Source organism: Miniopterus natalensis, chromosome X, assembly GCF_054644295.1.
Source record: "Miniopterus natalensis isolate mMinNat1 chromosome X, mMinNat1.hap1, whole genome shotgun sequence".
Lineage (NCBI taxonomy): Eukaryota > Metazoa > Chordata > Mammalia > Chiroptera > Miniopteridae > Miniopterus > Miniopterus natalensis.
The window spans coordinates 27,661,591-27,689,553 of NC_142103.1; the positions used below are offsets into that span (position 1 = coordinate 27,661,591).

Sequence of the window (27,963 nt, forward strand, 5' to 3'; positions counted from 1 at the left end):
GACAGGGGTAACCGTGGCCCAGAAATTCCTCTTGTAGTGATTGTTTCTGCCCCACTGGAGTTTTTAGTCTCTCCTCTCTGTGGCACATACACAAAGAAACTTTCTATATTTTTATAATTTAACTTTGAGGCTAGAGCATTTGGGGCTGGGAAAAAGCATAGCTATTAAGTCCCACATTTAACACCCTACCCCTTCTTCCCCTCATGGCCTCCTTGATGTCCTTTATGTAGTGTTTTACTATGACCCTCCTGTCATGGTATCAGTGTTTACACTTTTAATCCTGCTTTATACTATATAGCTCTTAAATTGAGGATGTAGTTTCATTATTTTAGTTTTTGTCCAAGTGATCTTGAGAGAGCTAAAAATTAGTAAATATTTTAAATGGTTTAGGATTTTATGTATTCTTTTATTCTTTTGAAGCCTTGATCTTTATCCCTCTTCATTTATAAATTTGTCTGATCTTACTCAACAAAATAGTCAATCTCCCTGATTTTTAGTAACCTTCTGTTATCTTGGATATCTGATGGGAATGTAATTGCTCATTGTATCTGTTTGGAGCCCCAAAGCACAGAGGCTTTGCAATTTAGGAAATATAATTTACTGTTTCATGATTCTTCATTTTGGCCCAGATGCTTGCCCTTCTCTAAATTCAGAACTTGTCTAAATGCAGATCAGTAGACATCGTGGGGCTTATTTAAATATCAACAAAGTCTAAAAATCTAACACTGTGATAATTCTCAGATTCTGAGGACAAGCTGAAGTTTTGTGCAGAATGATGTATTCCCTGTTCGGCAAACACTCATTTCCCCCCTCCATCTTCAAGTCACTAGTTGTTAGCTGTTTAGTTTCTTTTGTTTCAAAGCTTTTGTCCTAAGTTCTTTGTTAAAAATTAATACATAAGAGTAAATGTCTAACTGTTTGATTTTCTGTTATTAAAATGTTTTGGTAACAACGAGTTATTTGGAAGATGGCTCAAAACATTTGCAAAGAATTAGTGGCAAGTAGAGTTTTAAAATAGCTTATTGTATAAATTGCAATGATTGTTTTGGCAGGCTTCTCAAGAACAGGAACACTCATTCAAAATACTTTTCCATAAGAAACTGGAGATGGTAAATGAGGATTGATAGGAATAGAGTAATTTCACTGAGGCCTTGTCTATGAGCAAATATATGGAAGAATGTAGGATCAGTTAACATTAATTTAGGTGCCTACCAATTTACCTAGTTTGCATGTGTTATTTTATTTTATTTAATACTTTCTTACACCATAAGCAGTAGATGTCATTTCTATATTACAGAGAAACAATCTAAGTTTGAGAAGTTAAGCAAGTTTTCTCAAATTTACACAGCCAGAATTAACTAGAACATTTTAGATGTTTAATAAATAGCTATACCAGATAAGAGTGCTACAAAATGCATTATTTAACTAATTAGTCCACCTTCTCCAACTAAAAGAGGTATGATTATTCCCATTATATAGGTGAGTAAGCATTTACTATATAGCCCTTTAAGAAATGGTTTGCCAACCTTGCTCTAGTCCAACCTTGCACTTATGCTCCTCAGGGTGAGTTATATCCTTATAAAGAGTCAGTGGTTTTCTTTCCCAAACTTGTTTGTGCCAGCTGTTCTTGTTATTGCGACCATTCAACCTAATTGCATGTACATCAACCAATGTCATGTGACTTCAATACAAAAATAGAGATTTGGGGGGAAATCACTCTGCTGTATGGAGAATGGATTGGAAGAGGCAAGAATGAAAGCAGGAATATCAGTTGGGAGTATTGTAGTGACTCAGGTGTGGCTTGACTAAGATGGTCAGTAGAAGTCAGAGGTGGGTTGCAGATATATTTTGGCACTACAATCGGCATGCTTTCCTGATGTACCTCTTTTGGAGAGAAGGAAGGCATATCAAAGAATCAAGATGTCAGAGCAAGGCATCGAGGTTTCAGAGCAAGGAATCAAGGAATTCATAGTTTTCTGAATAGGAAAACTGTGAATGGATGTTGATGCCATTAACTGAAATGGGAAAGACTGTGAGGGGAAATAAGGCTGGTAGAAAAAAAGTTTCATTTTCAACATGTTGTTTGATATTAATGTGAGATATCAGAGTGGTAATTTCAAGTAGACAGCTAGATAGGAAAATCTGGAAAAACAAATTTGAAAATCATCAACATCAGATGGAATTTAATCCATGAGAACTGATGAGCTTTGTTAGTGAGAGTAAGTAGCAAGAGAAGAGGGTCCATAAAGTGTATGGAAGAATGCCAACATTTAGAGTCAGTTATAGGATGTGAAGCCAACAAAGGAGCCAGAAGTGGAATAACCAGCTGAGGTAGGAACAAAAACCAGGAGAAACTAGTGTCACAGAAGCTGGTGTGGACTTAATTGTGCCCCTCCTCCAAATTCATATGTTGAATCCCTAACCCCTAATGAGACTGTTTTTGGAGACAAGGTCTTTAGGAAGTAATTAAAGTTAAGTGAGGTTCTAATGGTTGGCACCAAATCAGATGGGATTGGTGGTGTCCTTTAAGACGAGGAAGAGACCAGAGTGCTAGCTAATGCGTTCCCTCTCTCTCTCTCTCTCTCTCTCTCTCTCTCTCTCTCTCTCTCTCTCTATGAGAACACAGTCAGAAGGTGGCTTTTGGGAAAACCAGGAAGAGGTTTTTACCAGAAACTAAACCCTGTAGGACCATGACCTTGGACTTCCCAGCCTCTGGAACTATGAGAAATAAATTTCTATTGTTTCAACCACCCAGTGTATGGTATTTGCCGTGGCAGCCCAACCTAATACAAAAGTCAAGAGGAGAATGTTTCAAGAAAAGAGTGGTATTAAGGCATCAAGTAAAATGAAAACAAAGCAGTAACTATTGAACTCAGCAATACTGAGGTAATTATTGATTCTTAACAAAAATGATGTCTCAAGAACAGTGATGAAGGTAGAAGCCAGGAAAACATGGGCTGAGGAGAAATGAAAAGGTGAGACTGTGGAGACATATACTATTGGGAAGTTTTATCTTAAAGGGAATCAGAAAAGCAGAACAATGGCTGAAGGGTGACCTACGTTCAAAACAGTTTCTCTTTCAAAAAATAAGAGCTCGTAGAAGATGCTTTATGCTAGTGGAAATGATTGCAGAGAAAATGATGAAAAAGATAGTGAGAATAACCAATCCAAAGAGCAAGTTACTTGAGAGGTAAGATAGATAACACTCAAAGCATATGTTTAGAAACTGGCCTTTGGTAGGAGGATGGATACTTACTCAGAGGGTAAGAGAAAGTAAGAGGAAAATATGGGTGAAAGCAAGGGTAAAATTATAGACTTGATGGTGGGAACAAGTAGGAGTTTCAGTGATGGCTTCTATTTTCTCAATAAAATATGAATCAAGGTCAACAGATGGGAGTGAATGTGAAGAAGGAGATATGGGAGGTTTGATGAGAGAACAAGTTTGAAATAAAGTTCATGGGAAGAAAGAAAATGAGCCTCTTGGGGGAAAATGTTGGCATAATAATGCAGAGTTAGGCATAAGTTTGCATGTTTTTGTATTTTATATAAATAGAATCATACAGTGCATATTCTCTTTTGTCTGGCCTTTCACTCAGCATTATGTTTGTGAAATTGATCCAATTTATTTGGATGGATATTTGGGTAGTCAGTCATGCTGACAACTGGTCTTATGCATTTTCCATGATGTCAACTGTCTCCTGCAAATAATAATAGAAACACATTTCACCCATACACTATTCTAGCTCCTTTTATATATAACCATAAATTCCTCAGAATCCCTTTCAGCCTGTGTCTTAATGTACTGTAGATTTTGCTGTTCATCTACAGTATAGAACACATAGCATTTCTACTGTAAGAATCAAATATTTGCATGTTTGGGTTATTGTAATGACAGAAGACAGGCGATATTTTCCTTAATGTGGAATTAAAACTTTGTTTTTTTCCAACAAATGGAAAACTTTATAATGAATTATAGGCCAGTCCAATAATTTTCCATCTAAAGGGAGCTTCTTCTCCTCTAAAGCACCTCTATGGTTGGCCAAGACACAGCTGTCCCTGATTCCCTTCTGTAATAATTGGTGTTGTTGGTGTTGTTGATGTTGTGTATACACATCGTGGCATTTAGATTTTTTTACTTTTCTAAAATTAAGATTTTATTTTTAAACAGTTTTAGGTTTACAGAAAAACTGAGAACAAAGTATAGAGATATACCCTCTCCCCCATACATGCATAACCTCACCTGTTACTAACATCCCTCACAAGAGTGGTACATTTGATACAGTTGATGAACCTACATTGACACATCACTATCACTCAAAGTCCATAATTTACCTTAAGTTTCACTCTTGGTGTACATTTTATGGGTCTGAACACATGTATGATGACATGTATCTATCATTATGGTATCACACAATATTTTCACTGCCCTCCTCAAAACCCTGGAAATCACTGATCTTTTTAATATCTCCATAGTAAAAAGCGGTAAGCAAAATCCTATGCTAGCCCAAATACTCCTAACTACATATCCTATATTAAAAGAGTCTCCAGAGCCCACTTGAAAAACAACTACTATCCAAGTAGAGTAGAAGGAACATACTACCACTATTTATGAGGGAACAACACAAAACAAATAGCTCAAAGTGCCTTTTCCAGAATGTTATATAGTTGGAATTCATACAGTATGTAGCTTTTTTTGATTGACTTCTTTCACTTAGTAATATGTATTTAAGTTTCCTCCATGTCTTTTCATGGTTTGGTGGCTCATTTATTTTTAGCACTGAATAATATTCCACTGTCTGGATGTACCACAGTGTATTTATCCACTCGCCTACTAAAGGAGATCTTGGTTGCTTCCAAAGTTTGGCAAGCAAAATTGTTATAAATATCCAAGCTGCTATAAATATCGATGTGCAGTTTTTTGAGGTTGACATAAGTTTTCAACTCCTTTCAATAAATACCAAGGAATGTGATTGCTGAATCACATGGTAAGAATATGTTTAGTTTTGTAAGAAACCAGCAAACTGTCCTCCAATGTGAAAGTAGCATTTAGATTTTTATCTTCTAGATTGTAAACTCAAGAGATCACATCTGTTTTTACTCACCACCACATTCTTAAGTTCTAGAGCAGGGCAAGGCACAGAGTAAGCACTTATATTTGCAGAATAGATGGATGAATTAACCTGAATTATGGGATCAAGAACATGCTCATTAATTTGTAAATGAAACCAAATTAGGAAATGAGGCTAGCATCTTAAAATACAGAGTAAAAATTTTGCATGGCCCTGACAAATGGGAGAAATGGCCAGAAAGGAAACAAAATGAGCATCGATAGGGCAAAATAGGCAACCAGTTTCAGAAATAATTGTTAGTATTATAAGTGTAGTGAAAACATATTTGTATTGACTTTATGTCTAGCCATCATATTTCTAGAAGAACAGTGACAAATGTGTGGGTGTTTAGTGGGGAAGAGAAAAATGAATGATCTCAAAACCAGGTCCACATGGAGACTGGTTGCAGTACTCTCAGATACTTAAGCTGGGGAAAAGAAGAATTAAAGGGTGTATGAGGGCAACCCAGATATTTGGAGGTCTGTTATGTTAAAGAAAGATTGCATTGTCTAACACACGATGTGCAAGTTGCCAACATCCCACTCTTGTCTTCACAGCAAACATCACAACGCATCTTCCCATTATTATATAAGTGGTAAATATCAATTGATCTAAATTAGCAAATGAGGTAAAACTGTCAAAGACATTAATTAGCCAAACAATTTCTATGCTATATATAAAATTTAAGAAAATCATTTTTATTTTGAAGGAATAGGAATATTATCATAACTTTAACTTTACAATCAAGATAAACTGATCTTTAATGGGTTTAGAATACAATGCTTTCTTCAAGAAAAGTTGAGTAAGTTTACTTTGGATGTTTTACATTAGCCAACTCAATTTTCAAAACATTTTTTTATACAAACGATCGTGAAAGGTTAAAGTCGGTGGTGCTTGGCTAGGCTAAATAACAATCTCAGACAGTGAATAAAGAAAAATTGAATTTATTTAAAGAAAAGGGATGGGGGTGGGAATATCCAAAGGGAAGGGCTGTCCAGCACCGAGCCAAAGGGTATTGGGTCGATGATAGCAGCCCCTAGAGGTTGGAGTCTCTTCCTTATATGCAGCCACTTGGGGGAAGCTTTTGTCATCACCGGGTTTTGGGGGCTTGGCTGGTGGGCTTGGGCAGTGGGGGTGGGTCAACAGGAATGAGGATGGGTGATGGATCCGGTGCTTCTTGGAAGTTTTAGTTCTTTACATGGTTTGATTTCTGGTGGCCAACATTTTCTGCTTGACAAGTCTTCCTGGTCTTTGTTCTCCTGTGGTGGGGAAGCTTACAAAATGGCCATTAAACCCAGCAGGGCGTGGCTGAGCGGTTGAGCATCAACCTTGGATCTAGGCAATTGGAGTTCGATTCCCGGTCAGGGCACGTGCCTGGGTTGCGGGCTCGATCAATGACTCTCTCATCATTGATGTTTCTATCTCTCTGTCTCCCTCTCCTTTCCTCTCTCTGAAATTAATAAAGATATATATTTTTTAAAATGGCCATTAAGAATTAAATTGCCTTGTAAGTCCTAACACATCATATTATAAATAACGCATTCATCTGAACAATGTTTTGCGGCATTTGCAACAACTGTAAGACAACAGATCTAACGTTCTGGAAAGTAAAATATTAAAACTTTCAGACTTAGAGAAATTCATATTTTTTAAAAGAAAAATTGTTGATACCTTAGTGAATAATGACTTCTTGCACAGAGATGCTTAGCATTTATTTGCTTTGATTTTTTTTCTTTTAACCTACATTCTTGCTGACAAGCAAATTCTTTTTAGAAGCTACTCACTATCTTCAAAGAAGAAACTTTTGATAATAAAGAATCTATGCTTTTGATAAATCCTGTACGTGACTTTGATATGCAGCTAGGTTTGGGAATTCATGGATTAGATAATCTCTAAGATCCCTGCCAAAACCCAGAGTCTATATACTGAATTCTGAAGACATAAGAGGAGGTGGGTTTTCAATTAAAGGGGGACTTCAAAGGGTGGAAAGACCCATGAGTCAGCAAGACGTAGGATATTCTCCTTGGTTTTACAGGTACAAGAAACCTCAAACGATGATTAGTAATGTTGAGCATTTTTTCATATATCTCTTGGCCATTTGTATGTCCTCTTTAGAGAAGTGTTTATTCAGGTCCTCTGCCCATTTTTTCAATTGAATTTTTGTCTTCCTTTTGTTGAGTTGTATGAGTACTTTATATATTTTGGAAATTAACCCCTTATCAGATGTATCATTAGCAAATATGTTCTCTCATACAGTGGGTTCCTTTTTCATTTTGATGCTGGTTTCTTTTGCTATGCAGAAGCCATTTAGTTTGATATAGTCCCATTTGTTTATTTTCCTTTGTTTCTCTCGCCCTAGGTGATGTATCAGTGAAAATTCTGCTCTGTGAGATGTCACTAATCATCACAGAGACGCAAATTAAAATGACAATGAGGCATCACCTCACACCTGCCAGAATGGTTGCCATCAATAAATCAACAGACAACAAGTGCTGGTGAGGCTGGGGAGAAAAAGGAACCCTAGTGCACTGTTGGTGGGAATGCAGACTGGTGCAGCCACTATGAAAAACAGTGTGGAGTTTCCTCAAAAAATTAAATATGGAACTGCCATTTGACCCTGTGATCCCACTTCTAGGAATATATCCTAAGAATCCCGAAACACCAACCAGAAAGAATATATGCACCCCTATGTTCATAGCAGCATTATTTACAACAGCTAAGATCTGGAAACAGCCCAAATGCCCATCAGTAGATGAGTGGATAAAAAGGCTATGGTACATTTACCCAATGGAATACTATGCAGCTGTAAAAAAAGAAGGATCTCTTATACCCTTTGAGACAGCATAGAGGGATCTGAGTATTATTCTAAGCGAAATAAGCCAGTCAGAGAAAGATAAGTATTACATGATCTCACTTATGTGTGGAATCTAATGAATAAAATAATAAACTGATGAGCAAAATAGATATAGAGACATGGAAGCATGGAACAGACTGATGAATCTCAGAGGGAAGGAGAGAGGGGAAGACGGGGAGAGATTAACCAAAGAATTTATATGCATGTGTGCATAACCCAGGGACACAGGCAGTAGTTCGGTGAAGCCCTGGGGGTATGTGGGGTAGAGAGGGTCAGTGGGGGGAAAAGGGGGACATCTTTAATACTTTCAACAATAAAGTTAAGTTTAAAAAAAAAAAGAAACCTCAAAAGAGACAGATACATGCTGGTCAAATTCATGATGGCCATATGCCTATTTATATACTTACGATAGATAAATTGTAAAGTTATGCAGTTTCTATACGGATTTTAAAATCAGCTTGTAAATTTTTACAAGGAAGCCAACTGGGATTCTGGTAAGCATTGTATTGAATCTGTATATCATTTTGGAGAATATGACCATCTTAATAATTTTAAGTCTTCTGCTCTTGGAACATGAGATGTCTTTCCATTTATTTAGATCTTTAGTTTCTTTCAACCTTTTGTTGTTTCTAAGGGTATATGATTTGCACTTTTTAAAAATTTACTCCTAAATATTTTTATTCTTTTTTATGCTAATGTAAATATAATTGTTTCTTGTTTTTATTTTCAGATAGGTTTTCTCTTGTAATTTATTTGTTGAAGAAACCATGGTGTTTTCTGTAGAAGTCCCTTTCCAACATCCTCACTCTAAATTCAAGTCTGGATGTTCTTGCTTACATACATGTGATGTTGCTTAACATCTTTGTTCTTGTATCTTCCTAAAAAGTCATAGTTTTATCTAGAAGTTTGATCAGATTCAAATTCTATTTTTTGGCAAAAATACCTTGCTTTTTAAAAAATTTCTCTTTGTTGTTGAAAGTATTACAAATGTCCCTTTTCCCCCATTGATCCCCTCTCTCCTGCACCCCTCCCCCAGGCCTTCACCCCACTATTGTCTGTGTCCATGGGTTATGCATATATGCACACAAATTCTTATGTTAATCTATCCCCACCCACATACCCACCCCTGCCTTCCCTCTGAGATTCATCAGTCTGTTGCATGCTTCTATGTCTCTGGATCTATTTTCTTCATCAGTTTATTTTGTTCATTAGATTCCACAGATGAGTAAGATCATGTGGCACTTGCCTTTCTATGACTGGCTTATTTCACTTAGCATAATACTCTGCAGGTCCCTCCATGCTGTCTCAAAGGGTAAGGGATCCTTCCTTTTTAGAGCTGCATAGTATCCCATGGTGTAATGTCCAAGAAGATCCTTGTGATGTTTAACATATTTGTTCTTGTATTTTCCTAAAAATTCATAGTTATATCTAGAAGTTTGATCAGATTCAAATTCTATTTTTTGACAAGAATACCTCATAGGCATTGCTTTTAAAATTTTATTTTTTAATTTTTCAATTACGGTTTAAGTATTATTTTGTATTGGTTTCAGGTGTGCAGCACAGTAATTAGACAATCATATACTTTACAAAGTGTTCCCCTGATGTTTCCAGTATCCACCTGGCACCATACATAGTTATTGAAATAATATTCCCTATGCTCTACTTTACATCCCTGATAGGCACTGCTTTGTTTTTATATTAAGAGTCATACAATATTTTGTTATTACTCCTTTTGTAATGTTAGCAGACATTGATAATCATTGTCTAAATACATTAATTAATTAACAGGTATAAATTCTACAATTCTCTCTTAATTTATTAGATGGAAATCTTCCAAAAAACAATATTTTTCTCACTATTTGATTACACAGAAAAAGAATGTGTACAAGAAAGACAGGTTAAATGTTTGATTTGTTATTGTATTCATCAGTTTCAAAATAATGAGCTAGTTTCCTAGCTTTCTCCAAGTTGAGCAATTATATTTTTAAGTATCATTAACTCATATATTTAAAGATATTTGATATACAATTTCAATCCATTGTAGTTAGTGTCTTTACTGATGCTCAAATTGCTTCATGTCTCACCAGTGAGAATCTCTTCAATTTGGCTCCCAAATCCTTTTGACACAACCCTAGTAGTGTTCCAGTACAGGGAATAACCTGATCACAAGTCCATGTTGTTACCTGTGCTTCTGACTGATCAGCTATATATCAGAGGTTCCCATGACCTCCTCTCCCTTGGATTCCATTATTTGCTAGAGCAGCTCACAGAACTCAGGGAAACACTTACTTTTACTAGTTTATTAAAGGACATGATAAAGGATTCAGATGAATAGCCAGATGAAGAGATGCATCGGGCGAGGTCTGTCAAGGTCCTGAGAGTGAGAGCTTCTTTTCCTGTGGAGTTGGGATGCATCACCCTCCCATTATGTAGATGTTCACCAATCTAGAAGCTACCCGAACCCCACATTTTAGGATATTTATGGAGGCTTCCACATGGAGGCATGATCAGTTATTAACTCCATTTTCTGCTCCTCTCCCCTCTCTAGAGAAGTGGGGCGGGGGGCTGAAAATTCCAAGCTTCTAATTATGACATGGTCTCTCTGGTGACCATCCCCCATCCAGGAGTCATCCAGGAGCCACCCAGAGTCCCCTCATTAGAACAAAAGGCAATACTATCACCCAGGAAATTCCAAGGGACTTAGGAGCCCTGTGTCAGGAGCTGGGGTCAAAGACCAAATATTAAAATAAAGATGCTATTATCACTTAGGAATTTACAAGAGTTTCAGAAGTTCTGGTCAGGAACCAGGGGCAGAGGCCAATATATACATATTTTTCTATTATTTCACACAGTTTCTTAGCTGCTTTGCAATCTGGTGTGGAAAGATATTCCAGGTTCATCTTGGACATTTCTTGCCACAGAAATTTACTTAAGAAACCTTGGTTCCTTTCACTGGGAAGCGATATTCAGAATTGCAATCTGGGAGAAGACAGGAACAAGATGGCGGCATAGGTAACTGCAGTACTGGCTGCCTCCCGTAACCACATCAAAATTACAACTAAAATACAGAACCACCATCACTCTGAACCACCTGAAATCTGACTGAACAGAAGCCCTACAAGGAGGGAACTGAAAAAGCATCGAGACCGGTAGGAGGGGCAGAGATGCAGGCGGATTGGGGATGAATCCCGGAGACGCGGCCGAGGGCCCACACCCGGTGCTGCAGTTCAAACCTGGGAGGGACATCTCGGGGCGGTGGTTTCCCGGAGGAGCAAGGGGTCCCAGCCCCACAGCAGGCCCCCAGCCCAGGGCTCCAGGACCGGGAAGAGACGTCCCCACAACTCCGGGCTGTGAAACCAGAGGGGATATCGCTGAGGGTCGCGTAGGCTGCGGGAGCCCCAGGCTCTCCTCTTAAAGGGCCGTGCTCGGACTCACTCAGGTGCTCTCCCTCTGAGCCCAGCGCCAGGCAGCAGTTTGAAAGGACCTGGGACACTCGGGGAGGAACTAACCTGCCTGAAATCCAGACAAGAGGTGGAGGGGCAGCTTCCTCCCAGGCAGAAGAGCTGTCGGAGGCCATGGCTCCTTTGGTGAGTCCTCCCTGCACACGGCCAGCAGGCAGGCGCCATATTTGAATCGCCAGCACCTGACTCACACCTTTGGCCGCGCCCCATGATTCCCGGACGCCCCGCCCCTCCCCACCTGCAGCTCATCCAAGCCATTTCCAGGGGCTTTTCTATGCAAGTGGCCTCTTGAGCCTCATGCTTAGGACCTTCCTAAAATCTCTTAAACAAGCAGCAGTGGGCCCCATACAGCTTGATAAGTGGCCCCAGGCCTGGCACTAGCGGCAGCTGCATTGGCTCATAGCTTGGCCTCTCCTGGGCTCCTCCAAGCCCAGCACAAGTAGCAGCCAACTACAGTTTGCTGTGCAGCTCATGCTGGGTGGCCCTGGGCAAGGCACAGGCAGAGGCTGACTTTGCACTGCCCAGGAGGGCCCAGAGACAGTGCACCCGGTGGTCGGACTCGACCACACTGGATTACAACCCTACCACATCCACAAGTGACACACTCAAGGAGCACGCTTGGTGAACACCAAAGCTCCACTGAAGTAAATCCTGCTCCATTGGGGTGTCTCCAAAATAGCAGCTCTTTGGTTGTAGTTGCAACTGGTCCTCACAGCTGATTGGCCTGGGGGTCAATTCCTCCCAGTGATGCCAACAGCAACCAAGGCTCAACTACAACAGGACAGTGCACACAGCCCACACAGAGGAGCACCTAGAAGGACCAGCTCAGGTGACCGGGGAGGCTGAGCCACTGGACCCTACAGGACACCCACTACACAAAGCCACTCTATCAATTCCAGGAGACATAGCAGCTCTACCTAGTAAATAGAAACAAACACCTGGAAGCAACCAAAATGTGGAGGCAAAGAAACATGTCACAAAGGAAAGAACAGAAGAAATCTCCAGAAAAGAAACTAAATGAAGCAGAACCAAGTAAGCTACTAAATACAGAGTTCAGAATAATGGTTATAAGGATGCTCAAGGATCTTAGTAAGACTATTAAGAAAGCAAGTGAGACCGTTAATGACATAATAAAGTACCAATCAGAAATGAAGGCTACACGAACTGAAATGAATAATTTATAGGGAATTAACAATAGAGTAGAGGATGCTGAGAATCAAATCAGCAATTTGGACCATGAGGAAACAAAAAATGCCCAACCAGAAGAACAAAAAGAAAACAGAATCTAGAAATATGAAGATAGTGTAAGGAGTTTCTGGGACAACTTCAAGAGGCCCAACATTTGTATTATTGGGGTGCCAGAAGGAGAAAAAGGAGATAAAGAAATTGAAAACCTACTTGAAACAATGACAGAAAACTTCCCCTACCTGGGGAAAGAAAGAGACTTACAAGTCCAGGAAGCACAGAGAGTCCCAAACAAGAGGAACCCAAAGAGGCCCACACCAAGACTCATCATAATTAAAATGCCAAAGGTTAAAGACAAAGAGAGAATCTTAAAAGCAGCAAGAGAAAAGCAGTTAGTTACCTACAAGGGAGCACCCATACAACTGTCAGCTGATTTCTCAAGAGAAACCTTGCAGGCCAGAAGGGAGTGGCAAGAAATATTCAAAGTGATGAAAAACAAGAACCTACAACCAAGATTACTCTACCCAGTAAAGCTATCATTTAGAGTCAAAGGACAGATAAAGAGCTTCTCAGACAAGGAAAAGCTAAAGGAGTTCATCACCACCAGACCAGTACTACATGAAATGTTGAAGGGTCTTCTTTAAGAAGAAGCTAATGAACAAAAGAATCTGATGAACTAAATAGATCCAGAGACACTGATGCACGCAACAGACAGTCATATTTCAGAGGGAAAGGGGAAGGGGAGTGGAGGGTGGGAAGAGATTAACCAAAGAAGTTATATGCATATATGCATAACCCATGGACACAGTTAATAATGGGGTGAAGGCCTGGGGAAGAGGTGGGAGCGAGGTGGAAGGGGCCAATTGGGGGGGAAAATGGGATACCTGTAATACATTCAACAATAAAGATAAAAATATATATATTAAAAAAAAAAAAAAAGAATTTCAATCTGGGCACTAGGCTGCTGTTTGGCACTGGGATTTTCATTGTTTCTAAGTGTTTTCAGTGAATAGAGCTTGAAAATACATATTTTTAAAATAATAAAACTGAGTTCATACTGATGCTTTCAATAATTGAATGATCTTCAGAGATCTTTCCTTCAGTCTATGGAAAAACTTGCAAAGTATCCCTATTCCACAAGATTATCCACATGTCAAGTGATAAAAAAATTATCTTGACACTGGAACCAGTGACTTGTTTTTGGACAATGATGGGTGAAGACTGACACATTCTTACTGCTCAATTTCCTTTTTACATATATATAACTTCTATATTTTCTGAAAAAAATATCAGATGGTCCTATAAGTATTACTGTAAATACATGGCACCAGATCAAAATATTCAAAATCAGAATTACCTGAAAAATATGAAATGTGTAGTTGCCATATAAATACTCTAGGCCAAGGAGAGCAAACACTTTGCCTCATCCATGGTAGTCATCACTAATTAATCACTCTTCCCTACTGAGCTGGATACACCTTGGAATCCTCCAGAGCACAACTCTCCAGGAAGCCACTACATATCAGTCTGAGTTGCCAAGCAAGAGGACATCTATTGCCATCCATGTTCAAGGCAAATCAATGTCCTGTTACTACATTACAACTTTGTACAATTGATTAAGACAGAAGTTGCCAAATTGGGTTCTAAAGTGTAGTAGTTCTGCTAACAGGTGTTCCATAAACAAAAGATGCTTTAATGTTCTAATACACATTGCGACTCACCAGGAAGGGAAATAGTATGCAGTGTTTATAAGTTTATTTGAACTCTTCATGGATCTCTTTTGTTCATAAACATCTTATGAACACTGAATCAGGCTTTTCTTTTATATTAATCATGTTCCAATTATGTCTTTTTGAAGCCCAAGTCTGTGTATTTAAAAATTGAATCAGGATTGGGGACTTTGGGAAATAATAAATTTCATACATTAAATGTTGATTTTTGCATGTGTGTGTCGCTCTCCAAAGGTAACCTTTTCTCCAGTTTTCTAAAGGCAATCTTGGTTTAGCCTCCTATATCCTGACCACACTATGATTCTATTTTCAGTAAAAAAGTGGGGTGTGTGTGTGTGTGTGTGTGTGTGTGTGTGTGTGTGACTGTGTTACAAAGATAAGATTATATTATTTCATTATGCATGAAAGCATTGTTTATGGAGGGAATGATTTGACAGTGCAAGAGCTACAAAACCACCTACAACTTTACTTTGAAACTTTGAGCTATCTTGTTTGTGTTATTTCCTCATAAGTAGTGATAGTAAGTTGCTTCTACTCTACTTGGATAGTAGTTGCTTTTCAAGTGGCATCTAGAGACTTTTAATATAAGATACGCAGTTAGCAGTATTTGGGCTAACATAGGATTTTGCTTACTTCTAAGGGTTCCAACATTCTGCAAATATGTGATGCCTTAAGTAATTATGGGCTTCTGACTACAGAACAGGTTATCCAAACCTAGAAATTAAAAGGCCCTTAAAAACTTGCAAGAGGATATTCAGAGATGATTAAACTGTTGAAAAATGCTATCTATTAGAAAAGGACAAAAGAGTCTAGAGTCATCTAAAGATGAGAGACTCTAATATAAAGGACTATTATTTTGAGCAGTTTACAACACAATTCATTGGAGTGCAAAAAGAAAACATTAAAATGTATTTTTTCTCATTCTTTTAAAATGTCTATGTTGGAGTATTTTTATGTATATGTATTACAATGTATATATAACATAACATATAAAGTATATATGCACTGTAGTACATGTATGTAATCTTTAAGTACATATACATATATTGAGGCCCTTGCTCAAAAGTTTTCTGTCATTACAGATAAGAATGTGGGAGTAGAAAATCGATGTAGAGGACTATTTCCATCTCCTCTCCATCAGAAGAGAGTTTTAGTGTTTTTGGAAGAGGGAAGAGTAACCGGTTTAAATAGGAGCACAAGAGATTCAGCTACATCCCTTTACTTTATTTTTAAAGAACAATAATTATTGATGATATGACATGTATTCATTTTCAACAAATATTTTCTGAGCATGTCCTATGTAACAATTGCCCTAAGCCCTGAGGATATGATGGTGAATCTCGACAGTCTCAGTCCTTGACTTTATAGTGCAATATAGTTTAGCGGAGGAAGTCAGTTGTCAATCAAAATATACATTTAAATATCTAATCATTAACAGATAAATATTATGAAGAAAAAGCATAGCAGTCTTCAGGAGGCTGCAAGAGAATAAATCAAGGCACTTTCTCCATTCTGGGGTTATTGAGAAAGTTTACCCTGAGGAAGTGACATTTTAACTGGGCCATGTGAAATTGACTTGCGAAAAGGTAGAGCAAGACTGTCCTAGATGGAGAAGGCATTGTGAGGGCCCTCAGGGGATGCATGGTGAGTGAGGGGCAGTGCCATGCAGGCACAGGTTCTCAGACATCTGGGAAGCTTCACAGATGGACTACCTGGCAGAAAGACGGGGTGCGAACTTCGTCCTCCTTAGATTCCAGAGAAGAATAAATCACAAACAAGTTGGAGGTACCAGAGGGCCACAAGAGACAACAATAAAGGACTGGCTGAAAAGCTGGGCACAACTGGAGTATTTCATTCTACCCCAGCAACATTTCCAGAAACTTCTAGCAATGCTCTCTATGTGTCCCTCCAGAATGCTAACTGGTAAGGGTAAAGGGTGATGTGCCTTCTATGCCTGAGCTACCGATGTGAGCCTTTCTTTTTGGATTGCCATGAGAATTTCATGAGCAGTAGCCAGCTAGAGGACCTAGTAAAGCATTGTGTAATGTATTTCCCTGCGCTGTTTGAAACAGGAGAATGTATGTGCTACCCCTTTAGCAAAAGTAGAGAGTCTGGCACACACAGTTTGAGGCAGGTCCAAGGGTAACTGCAGAAAATGGGGCTGCTGCAAAGGAGGTAAGTGGGAGAGCAATATTTGATGATCCATTGTCGCTGTGCCTACCGAGGGGAGAGGAGGAAGACAAGAGAGACCAGGGTTGGACACTGAGCATGAAAGAAGACTGAGCGAGCCAGGGCTGGATCTGCGACTGCGGGAGGCAGCCGGGTCCCCAGTGCCAAGAAAGAGGCCCATAGAGGCGGCGCGGGCCCCGCCCCCTCCCCTCTCGGGCGCGGGCGCGAGACGCTGCGCGGCAGCAGCGGCGGGCGCGAGCGGCAGCTGTCAGGCCACCAAGGTCCAAGCTGCACTTGCTGCCCCACTGAGGACAAGGAGGCAGCAGGAGCTCTAACGGTGCCGCTGAGGAGCCAGGCAGCCGGCTCCCAGAGCTGACTGCCTGGCGCCCGCATCTCTTTTCGGTCTCTGTCCCATTGTGTCGGGTAAGGTGCCTGTGCATGGGCAGGGAGCGCCGCCAATGGCTGGGACCCCAGAGGCCTGGAGGTGGGGGGTTTAGGGGAAGACGGAGAAAGGGAGATCTAGGTGATTTCTGGGGGCACTCGTACCTTGGGAAAGGGACCTCGGCACTGCAGGGGTCAGAGTTCGGGGGTAGGTGACGGCTGGGGAGGGTCGTTGCTGAGTAATCCAAGCGGTTGTCAGAGCTGGTCAGGGAAGGGTAGGACTCCGTGGGGAGCGGGTGTGGCTCAGTGCGCATGCGCCACAGCCGCTGGTTCTACGAGCTGGAGGTGAGATGAGAGGATCTGGGTCCGAGGTAGTTGAAACTATGCGTGACATCTCACTTCTTAGATCCCCAATGCTAACAGTGCCCCTGTCATAAAGATGACAGCATTCCCGGTCTCCTAAGGAAGCTTCTTCTCCTGGTACCTTGATCACTTATCCAGACCTTACCTATTTATCTCTAGCCACTCTACTTGGGAAGAAGTGGCCTGCGGACAGTGCCAAATTGCTATCTAGTGCGCCTTCAGGCTTATAGCTGCAGAGCTGTCATCCTGAGGAATGAAAGGTTAGAGGTGAAATTCCACATTGGTTTCTTCTAGTTGCATATAGGATCTAAATATGGACATAAATGTGGGAATAGCATTTCAGTGGCATGACAGCTGTGACACTTGGACTCAGTGCATGGATGTAACTGATAACTTGTTAGCTCTACCAGATGAATTCAGCGCACATGTCAGAGGGCTTACCCGCTAGGAACCCCACCACCACCACTAAGCATCAGGTTGTATTGGAAATAACTTACACCGTGTGAGATGCAGGATCTCAAAGATTTGATCGTTTCTTATTTGTACTGGTTTTCACATAGATTAAAGAAAGCCTCTCCCAGTTCTTCAGTGCAGTATTAACAAGTATTGTGCCAGGAATCAACAGTGAGTTGAGTAGCCGCTACCAGCATGTCACCACAAGATGGGCTTTCCCCACAGCCCCAACCATGGCTCCTCCCCTGTGCAGATTGCAGCCAATGCCCCTCTCATCCACTGCCTAGCTCTCCCCCCACCCCCAGCCCTGCAGTACACATCCCTCTCAAGACTTGCTCCCAATCTGCACTATGGATTTGAGCATCATTCTACCTATGGCAACTGAACTGATTTGCCAATCTGCATTTCTGTCTCTCTTCTCTCCATCATCACACTAAAATGTACTGTTTTCAAGAGTTCAACCTCTTTCTTGTCATTGTACTGCCTCCTCCCTCTCCTCCATTCTCACCCTCAACTAAATACAATCAGTGGGTGTCAGCACAGCAGATTCAGAAGGTTTCAAGTATGTTGAAGAACAAAGAAAGCTGGCAAGTATCGTTATGTGAATTCCTAATTCACCTTACTGTCTAAGACTTAAACCTTAATTTGGGGGAAAAAGTGAATAAGCTATCCTTAGAGAATGCTTGTTAATCTATTTGGGGCCGTGGGGTAGGAAAGGAGAATTGCATCTCTAGGATAGTTGGTCTGTTAAAGCCAGATCTTTCTCTGAATAGGACCAAAATCAGAATAAACATTTTAGTCCAAATCCTAACCTAATATGGGACCCATAAGTGATGTATAAAGGAATTGACTTTCCTATTAAGTGTACTTAGAATTATCAAAGAGTTCTTTTGTCTACTTTATATTATCTTCTTTCAAGGTTTGATTTAAATTTGGCATATTCCGGGAGAGGAAAATTGATTTGCTTTTATATTGTGCTAGTTCTTTTTAACTTAAATATGTACTAAAGGAGATCACACTCATTTTCAGTGATGATGGTGGTGGGGATGCCAGCAAAAACTGAAAACATGAAGTGGAGATAATTATTCTCCTCTTGTTTTTTTATGAGAATGGAGAGATTTATATACTTATTTTTAAAATGTGAGGGGAGAGGGAGGGAAACTGGAGTATTTCCACCAACTTTCAACAGGTGGAATTCCTGTTAAGTCCCATCTAGAAAGTTATCCAGAAAAGTCCATAACTTCTGCTCTTTAGTCACCTTGTAAATAAGAGTATTTGGATTTCTCACAGAACTGTGGCTCTATTGTACCTTGGCATAAATTAAGAGGCATTAATTTTAGGCACTTACTTAAACAGTTAATGAACAAATATTTACTGATTAGCTATATGGAGTACCCTGGTGCTGCATGTTGAAGAGGCTTCAAGGACATATACAAACAAGGGCTTTACTATCCAGAAATTTAAAATTTGGTTGTGTCAGAAAGATATACTTGGAAAAAAGGTTTTGTTAACAAAATAAGGTGGTATAATGATACTGTTTCAACTGTAAACCAGGAGATCTGAAGCTTATATGTTAATTTGTAAACTTATTGAGGGTAAGACCTTGCCTGAAACAGTGAGTGTTCAAGTGATTAAGCTTTGCAAAGTACATTAGGTAAGGATAAACCAGAAGCAAGGGAGAGAACAGCTAGGAAGCTTTCATAATAGATTAGATGCAAGATGTGGGCCAAAATGAGGATGGTAGCAGAGGACCAGAAAAGAATATTCCAAGGAAAACTCAGCAGGATTTAGTGACCGAAGGCAAGGAGACAAGCCTTAACTGCATTCATCTCTACTTCCAGCAAACAAACAGGAGTTGGAGACAGCAGAGGAGAGTGGAGGGTCACCTTAGTAAGGAGACAGCACACAATAGGCAATCAAATGTTTTCTCAAGCATCAGTAGCATGATTGGACCAGAAGACCCTTCAGTTCCCTCCAACGCTGAAATTCTGTGGTATATGCAGATACTCAAAATTATTGGGAAACAAGGCAATCTAAAATATGGAAGACAGAGAAAAGGAAGAATTATCTTCCTACTGACAGGCCCTTTCTGAGAAGGGTTAATACCAAGTCATAAGGCCCCCACTAGTGAATGAAAGGAGGTGAAGGAGCAAGAAGAACAAAAACCTTAAACCAAAAATTTCAATTAATGCTCACGACTCTTTGCAGACTTCATAAGTTATTCATTTCCCCCAAATCCTTTGAGTTAAGTAGGGCAGGTATTATCAGCTCTGTTTTTATACAGGAAGATATTGAAACATGGCAAGATTAAGTGACCTGTCCAAGTTAATAAAATAAATGAATGGGAAAGCAGCGATGAAGACTCTTATCTCCTGATTGCTGCCAGCCCAGTGCACTTGACACTGAACCACATTGCTTTTCCTCCCTGTGTTCCCAGAAATTATGTGTGGACATGACCAAATAGGGAATGCACAAGCAACTGCAGCATTATCTCAGATAGTTATTATTCTTAGAGCTGAGTATTTGGTTTTCAGATGCACTCATTCTTTGACCCATCATCTGATGTATCCACAGTGGGAAAGTAGAGTTAGTGAGTCATTGAATGATATGAACACCTGTTTGCTAGATACTTAAGGAAGCTCATTTGGCACAGGCCCTTAATACTGTTAGTATTGTGCCCAAGTTTGCACTTCCTTCTGTTACTTTTTTAAGTGAGAGTTCAAGAATTCTGCTCTGAAAGTTATCCTACAGACCAATATTAAAAATAAAGAAGTGTGCTGACAATTTTTTCATCACCATTTAAAGAAATGTTTGCTACTTGAGCTGGTGCCAAAAATAGCAGTTTGAGAGCAGAAAAAAAGAGGACAAAAGTCAAGAATTGTAGGAAACTTGAGAATTCTTTAGAATATAGACCAAGAAGGATAAAGCCTATCAATTTAAAAGACATTATTGGGGGGGGGGGGGAAGAGCTTAACCAAAGAACTTACATGCGTATATGAATAACCCATAGACATAGACAATAGTGTGGGGAAGGCCTGAGATGGGGCGGGAGCTGGTGGAGAGAGGCAAAGAGGGGCAGGAATGGGGGGACATCTGTAATACTTTCAAAAATAAAAATAAATTTAAAAATAACATGAGATTATTATGCAAGAGGGATTTTTTTCATTTTTTAATATGTTTTTAATTGATTTGAGAGAGAGGGGAAGGGAGAGGGATACAGATAGAAACATCGATGAGAGAGATATATCAGTCAGTTGCCTCCTGCATGCCCCTTACTGGGGATTGAGCCCACAACTCGGGCATATGCACTGGCTTCTTGGTTCCTAGGTTGATGCTCAACCACTGAGCCATACCAGCCGGGCCTTATAACCAGTTTTGGCATATGGTCAGTGCTTAATAAATATTTGTTGAATGATTAAAGAACTTATATGCATAACCTATGGACATAGACAATAGTGTGAAGGTCTGGGGGGAAGGGGGTGGATGCTGGGTGGAAGGAATCAATGGGGGGGGAAGGGTATATCTGTAATACTTTCAACAATAAAGGTAAATTTACAAAAAGAAGAAGAAGAACAAAGACAACAAAAAGTAAACAGAACTCAGGAGAACTAAAAAGTTTTTTTTGTTTTTTTGTTTTGTTTTGTTTTGTTTTCTTTTCTTTTCTTTTCTTTTCTTTCTTTTCTTTTCTTTTCTTTTCTTTTCTTTTCTTTTCTTTTCTTTTCTTTTCTTTTCTTTTCTTTTCTTTTCTTTTCTTTTCTTTTCTTTTCTTTTCTTTTCTTTCTTTTGTTACTGAAGCCTTTAATGTGTTAATAATCATTCAAGAGAGCTTTTTTTAAAAGCTTCTTAATTCCTCACTAAGAAAGAACTCTCAACAAATCCAGGGACTGTTTTTCTTTTTAGACCGGTATTCTTTTTATTAACTTTATTTTTATTGTTGACCTTATTACAGATGTCCCCCATTCCCTCACCTTTGCCCACCTCCACCCAGCCCCCACCCCTCCCTCTCTGGCATCATCATACTGTTTAGACCTGTATTTGTGATTCTGGTTGAATAAAACTCTTGCCATAATTAGCTAAAATGTTAAATGAAGTTGTGTTTGAATTTAATAAAGCCAGCTAAATACTAAAACTTGTGTTTAAAACAGATGATCAAAATTAATGAGTAATATAATTACCCAAGAGAATATATTGTAAACAGGGAATCCCCAAACATAACGTTTTCTTCTCTAATCTTGTGGAATCAAATGCAGAGACAAACTCAAGGCAGATTGGTGAGTGCACTAGGAAGTTCATGGAGATGGGAACATTGGTAGGTATAAAGGGAAGGAGTTTCATTTTGACATAGAATCTCAACATGTCTTAGGCTCCCCTGTGCTTTCCCTTTCCTGAATATCTTCTACTGTAAATATTACCCACTTTAATTTACTTTGAATGGAGAGTTCAATGGACAGACAATATAAAACTTTAAAAATCATATAAAGTACACTCAAGTTAGGACAAGTTGAAGTTCTTGGATAAAATTATTTTTCCCATGTTAAGCATTTTAAACTCTTAAATGTATTTATGAAAAGCATTCTCTGTAGGTAAGTTGAGGTCAGCCTGTTGTTTTCCTGACTTGAGTGTAATCTATATATTGAGTGTGTGTGTGTATACATATATATTCTTTATTTTATTATAGGTTTTTTTTAAAAAATAATGTTTCCCAATTTGTTTTTTAGAATCCGAAAAAAGAAAAGAAAAATAAAAACACACAAGAAAAAGACAAGATTGTGACAAAGACCCAGCTGGGTAGGTTTACATTTTATACTCAACTGGATAGATATATATTTTATATTTTTTATTGGCTCTTCTAAAAATGAATGTTTAGAAAAATATATGGTTAGTACATATGCACACCAACATTATTTTAAGGACTACTGAGGGTTTTTTTAAATTACATTTCAAATTTATTTACCTCCAGAAACATTTTTGCATGTGCTGTTTGATTCATGATTGCTTTTTACCTCTTTGGGTCTCTTACAAAAATAACACTCAATTAACATCACTGTTGAGTTTCCACAATGGAGCTAGTGTGAAAGTACCTAACAGAATCTAGGACAAGGTAGTTTTTCAGTAAACATTTGATCTTTTAATCTTAAGATGCATTCTAGGTATTTATTCCATGTATAGACATGTTATGGAGGTAACAAAAGGGTTCAGTATAATTATTAGCTCTTTAGAGGTTACAGTATGTTTCTTTAGTGCTGGTATGGAATTAGAACCTAAAACTAAAAATTAATAGGCTATTCAAGATATTCTTCCTGAATGATAGCTATTATATTGGTACCAGTCAGCTGTCATCAACTTAACTGCTATTGTTCCATGAAGAAAAGATTATGGAAGATCCTTTACTTGTGAGGGTATCCATATCAATGCTAGTATAATGGGGCAAATGCCAGAAGAAATTTGACCTTTTTCTCTCTTCCAAGTTTGGTCTAATTCTTGCCCAAACCTCTACTGACAGAATTCTAACTTATGCAGCCTTCTCTCCTCAGTAATGCTTGGCTACATCAGGAACGGACTTCAAACTCTGAATCAATTACTACTTGCCTCTTGTTTAGAACTGTCCAAATCTGAAGCTAATATGGTTACACTTTTGAGTGACACCCCTGTTCTAGGCTTTCTCATCTAAGAGGGAATAGGGTCAGAACTGAACCAAATTGCAGCACCATCTGTTAGTCTGCTTACCCATGGCATTCATCCATTTTCCTGGCACAGGCAAGAGACCTGAGAAAAACAAGACCTATTTTCTCCCTCATGCAAAAAGAGTTTTATTCCTTCTGCTGTACTACATCAGTTAATGAGCATGAATCAAGAGAAGCTAAATTAGAAGGCCTCATAATTCAGAGAAATTTATTATGAAGTTGATTTCCATTTAAAGGTTAACTGTTTTCCTTATTTTTATTTTATTTTCAGGTTATCTTGGTTAGAAACTCTTCCCCATCTGGTGCTGCAACAATGAGTGGTAAATCACTGCTCTTGAAGGTCATTCTCTTGGGTGATGGTGGAGTTGGGAAAAGCTCACTTATGAACCGTTATGTAACGAATAAATTTGACTCCCAGGCTTTTCACACCATAGGGGTAGAGTTCTTAAATCGAGATCTGGAGGTAGATGGACGTTTTGTAACTCTCCAGATCTGGGACACTGCAGGGCAGGAACGTTTCAAGAGCCTTAGGACACCCTTCTACAGGGGAGCAGACTGCTGCCTCTTGACCTTCAGCGTGGATGACCGACAGAGTTTCGAGAACCTTGGTAACTGGCAAAAAGAATTCATCTACTATGCAGATGTGAAAGACCCTGAGCACTTCCCATTTGTAGTTCTGGGTAACAAGGTAGACAAAGAGGATAGGCAAGTGACTACTGAGGAGGCACAAGCCTGGTGCATGGAGAATGGGGATTACCCTTATCTAGAAACAAGTGCCAAAGATGATACTAACGTGACAGTGGCCTTTGAAGAAGCTGTCAGACAGGTATTGGCTGTAGAGGAACAGTTGGAGCATTGCATGTTAGGTCACACTATTGACTTGAACAGTGGCTCCAAAGCAGGATCTTCATGCTGTTAAAAGTAAGAAGCCTTTTAAAAGTATGCCCCAAGTTGGTCAGTCAGTAGTATAAAAACAACTGTGCCCCTGTAAGAATGCACACACACAAAAGAAAGGGTAAGAGATAATGTAATTGTTAATTAGAGCCTTTTAAACTGAAGTTGTAGAGCGATTTTTTAAAAAGCGCTTTATCAAGCCAAGTGTTTTTTGCGTGATTTCTGCTATTTCCTTCTTGTGTGCATCAAGACATTTCAGAGAGCTTTAGTCCTGAGAGATTTAAATATTTTTTCAAATCACAGTTTAAACTTAGAACCCAGCTGCATGAAGGAATTAAAGAGTTACAGCTATTCCTTAAAGTGTTCCATTAACCAACTAACAAATGTCATCACCGACTCTTGCCAAGCAGTTTCTGACATGTCTGCCAAAGTGGGGAAAATAATTCTCTGAGCTTCTTTACAATAAAAATAATACAAACAAGGATGTCCTAAGCTTGAATTCTAAGACATTGTAATTATTAGGAATGCAAAAGTATAATGATGTACACTGCCTTGTTTAAATCTTTATGTATGCTTTGCTCCCATCTGAGCTTTTCAAAAAACACCATCTCAATAAGAGATACACTGATGACACTGGAAATTTATTATACTCCTTGTGTTTGAAGTAACAGGGTACTAGGGAATGGATTATGCTTAAATATGCCAGCCACCCTTGCAGATAAATGGTTGGTCTGCTTTTACTTCCTAAGTCTACTTTTGCTGCATAGGGATGTTGCTTCTCTGTCAACCTCTTATCAATTTAGCAGTGCTGCTTAGTATATGGCTTTGGATGCAGTGCTCTGTGCTTATAAGTTTGATGGTCCTTTGGTCTACCATGCTGTGCTCTGAGAAGCCTTCGGAAAAGAGTGGGGGATAATGGGCTTTTCTCACAAGGTTCCTTAACTCCAATATTTATTGTAGAAGAAGAAACTGATTTTTATTTTTTATTTTTTGTATGTTGTACTGGCCGAATTAGGACATTGAAAGTGACAAGGGGGCAGACTTTAACCCAGCATTAGAATTCATTTCTTATCATTAGATTTGTCCAACAATGGAATGGACTGCCTTAATAGTGGACTCCCAGTAAAAATATTCAAGTAGATGCTGGATGACCATCTGTTAAAATACCATAGAAAGGATTTCTGTACTGGCTTAATGTTTGGTTTAAGGTCCTTTCCAGTTCTAAGTTCTATGAATCTATAAACTACAAACTACATTTCAGTGCCATGTTATAGTTAGATGTATCTTAAGACAACAGCTAAGACTATGGAGAGGGACTTTTAAAATACTCAAACTATTCTGAGATCAGCATTTAACAGCAACTACATAGCTCTGTCTTTTGCTTTTGTACTATGGCAGGAAAAATTCTTGAGATCTGAGTAATCATTGTGTGCCCTGATATAAACACCCTAAAGATACCATATTCAAATAAAAAAGTGGTTTGTCAAAATTTGATTACTATGACCACCAGCTATCTATATGCAGTCTGATTCTTGTTGGTTGATCTGTTTGTCCTCCATAGCTTTTAATCTGTACTTTTAAAACATTTATGATAAAAATAGTGACCCAAGTTAGTGAGGAACAATTATAAATGACCCCCCAAAGAGACCTGGGCCAGGGAGGGGGTGGGAGCTTTCACAGGAATACAGCCTAGAACTCTCCATTGTAGCCACATATGGAATCAGCCTTACACATGGGACTTTATGTGCTTTAAGAGTTCTGGGACTTTTTGGCCACATAGACAAGTTGAATACAGTATTTCAACCCAGTCATACTCAATATTTCCAATTTAAATATAGTCCTGACCTCATTGCCCAACTAACTTTTATGCCAGAAGTCAAAGACAGAACTGGGACCCTGCAATTCGTAAGTATTAGTCCCTCACATGCCTATGCCTATAGCCAGCCAGACTGGTTTCCAAATTCTATGATCATTTTGCTACAGTCTTGTTAGGGTGAAAATCTGTATGTCAAAACTATTAAATGCTAACTGTTTTAAAGTGCATGAGACCTGAAGCCTTCTCTTTCTACTTGCATTCTGCTTAAAATAGTTTCTATTTGTAGATCTCCAGTCTTCCTAAAGACCTCCATCCACTTACAAAAGTACTTGTCTCTATCAGAATGGCATGTGGTCATTTAAGAAAAATTATGTGGGTATACCATTCATAGGTCTCCTGTCCATCCAAAACAATTGTTAATTTTATTGGCAGGTCAACTGAAGCCCCTTTCCTCTGAGCCATGCCAATTTTTTTTCTGGCAAATCACTACACAATGTCTTAATGAAAGCACTTAACATTAATTGACAAAAAACAGTGGCATTTTGGTAAGCAATATTCAGTGGGGTGTTGATGTATCATTTGAGTAAGATTAAAAAACACCAAAGGCTGAGGTCTGTGAGTACCAGGAACTGTGCGTATAGGCTTAGAAATTGTGTACCCTAGAATGTGCAGTGCAGTATTTTCAGTAGGGTTTTGTTTGTTTTTTATGAACACTAATTTTTTGAATAAGGTATTTCTAATTGAAACTATACTGTTTTTCAATGGCTCATTAGAACATCATACAGAATATTTAATTTGTTTATTTTCATGCATTGGGCTAATATCAGGGGGCCTCAGATTCCATATGTCTTCAGTGGATTGATAAATTTCAGGTTAATTTGTGCCTGCCTCAGCCATCTCTACTTTACCCTGAGGTATTCCACAATCCTCTTGTTGCAGGTGCTGCTAAAAACTCAAAATTGTGTATCAGATGTTTTGTTTCAACTGTAAAAAAGTCATCTGTGTTAAAGTAAATAAAAAGTGCTTTTTGAATAACCAGTATACAATGTTTGTGCTTTTTCCCTCCCTTTCTCTTTTTGAGCAACTGGTGGGAATGACAGTACTTATCAATCAAGTCACTCAGGTTGCATTGTATGTGGCCTCTGGATCGTTTTTTCACATGGTACTCCAAGCAGCTACTATCTAGTGATCAGACAGATACTCTTCTACTGATTGCGAAATAAACTCAAAAAATTAAGGTGGGGAAGTTCCTTTTATTTTATGCCACTTTAAATATATATATATATATCGTTGATGTTTCTCTCTCTCTCTCTCCCTCTCCTTTCCTCTCTCTGAATCAATAAAGATATATTTAAAAAAAGAAAAAAAGATTTGCTCATCCAAAACTGATATTTTAAAAGCAGAAAACTAACTTTCTGTCTTTGCTATTTTTCTGCCTAATTGATAGCCCAGAGGGAAATCTCTTTCTCTATTAAGAAATAGAATAGATCCTCATTTTTTGGAAATAGTTTGGCTATGGTCCTCCCAGAAAGTACTGGATGTTGAATAGATTATTTCTCTTCAATTCTGTAATTGAAATTTTAAAACACTGGAAAATTGAGGCATCGACTTAAGTAATTTCAATATAAGAGTTGGGGTGGGCATCTCTACTTTCATTTGAATTACCTGAAGTAGTTCTAACTGCAACATTTTTTTTTTTTTTTTACTCCAGTGATCCAGATAATAATTTCACTTTTTTCTCTTCTTGCTATGGAGATGTAGGATTTATTACAGTGGAGTGCTTCTCTTAATCTTGATTTTAGGGCAGGTAAGCTGTGATATATCTTTTGATAAAATGTTAACATAAGTGCATGAGTTTTTCCAGA

General features: G+C 38.9%; 1 protein-coding gene across 2 annotated transcripts; it reads left to right on the forward strand.

The window, feature by feature from the left end:
- The first annotated feature begins 16,762 nt into the window (after positions 1-16,762).
- Positions 16,763-27,133, forward strand: RAB9B (RAB9B, member RAS oncogene family). 2 transcript variants are annotated; one of them, XM_016213033.2, is made up of 3 exons: positions 16,763-16,930; positions 22,423-22,492; positions 23,660-27,133. In XM_016213033.2, exon 3 carries the CDS (start codon positions 23,702-23,704, stop codon positions 24,305-24,307), a length of 606 nt encoding a protein of 201 aa, XP_016068519.1. In that variant the 5' UTR covers positions 16,763-16,930; positions 22,423-22,492; positions 23,660-23,701; the 3' UTR covers positions 24,308-27,133. The 2 variants fall into 2 exon arrangements, with proteins under 2 accessions (XP_016068519.1, XP_087685532.1); XM_087829406.1 differs by lacking the exon at positions 16,763-16,930 and having other exon boundaries at positions 21,673-22,492.
- Positions 27,134-27,963: the final 830 nt, after the last annotated feature.

Bases quoted from the DNA above. Each gene is read 5' to 3' on its own strand.
- RAB9B (XM_016213033.2), top strand. From the start codon at position 23,702: ATGAGTGGTAAATCACTGCTCTTGAAGGTCATTCTCTTGGGTGATGGT.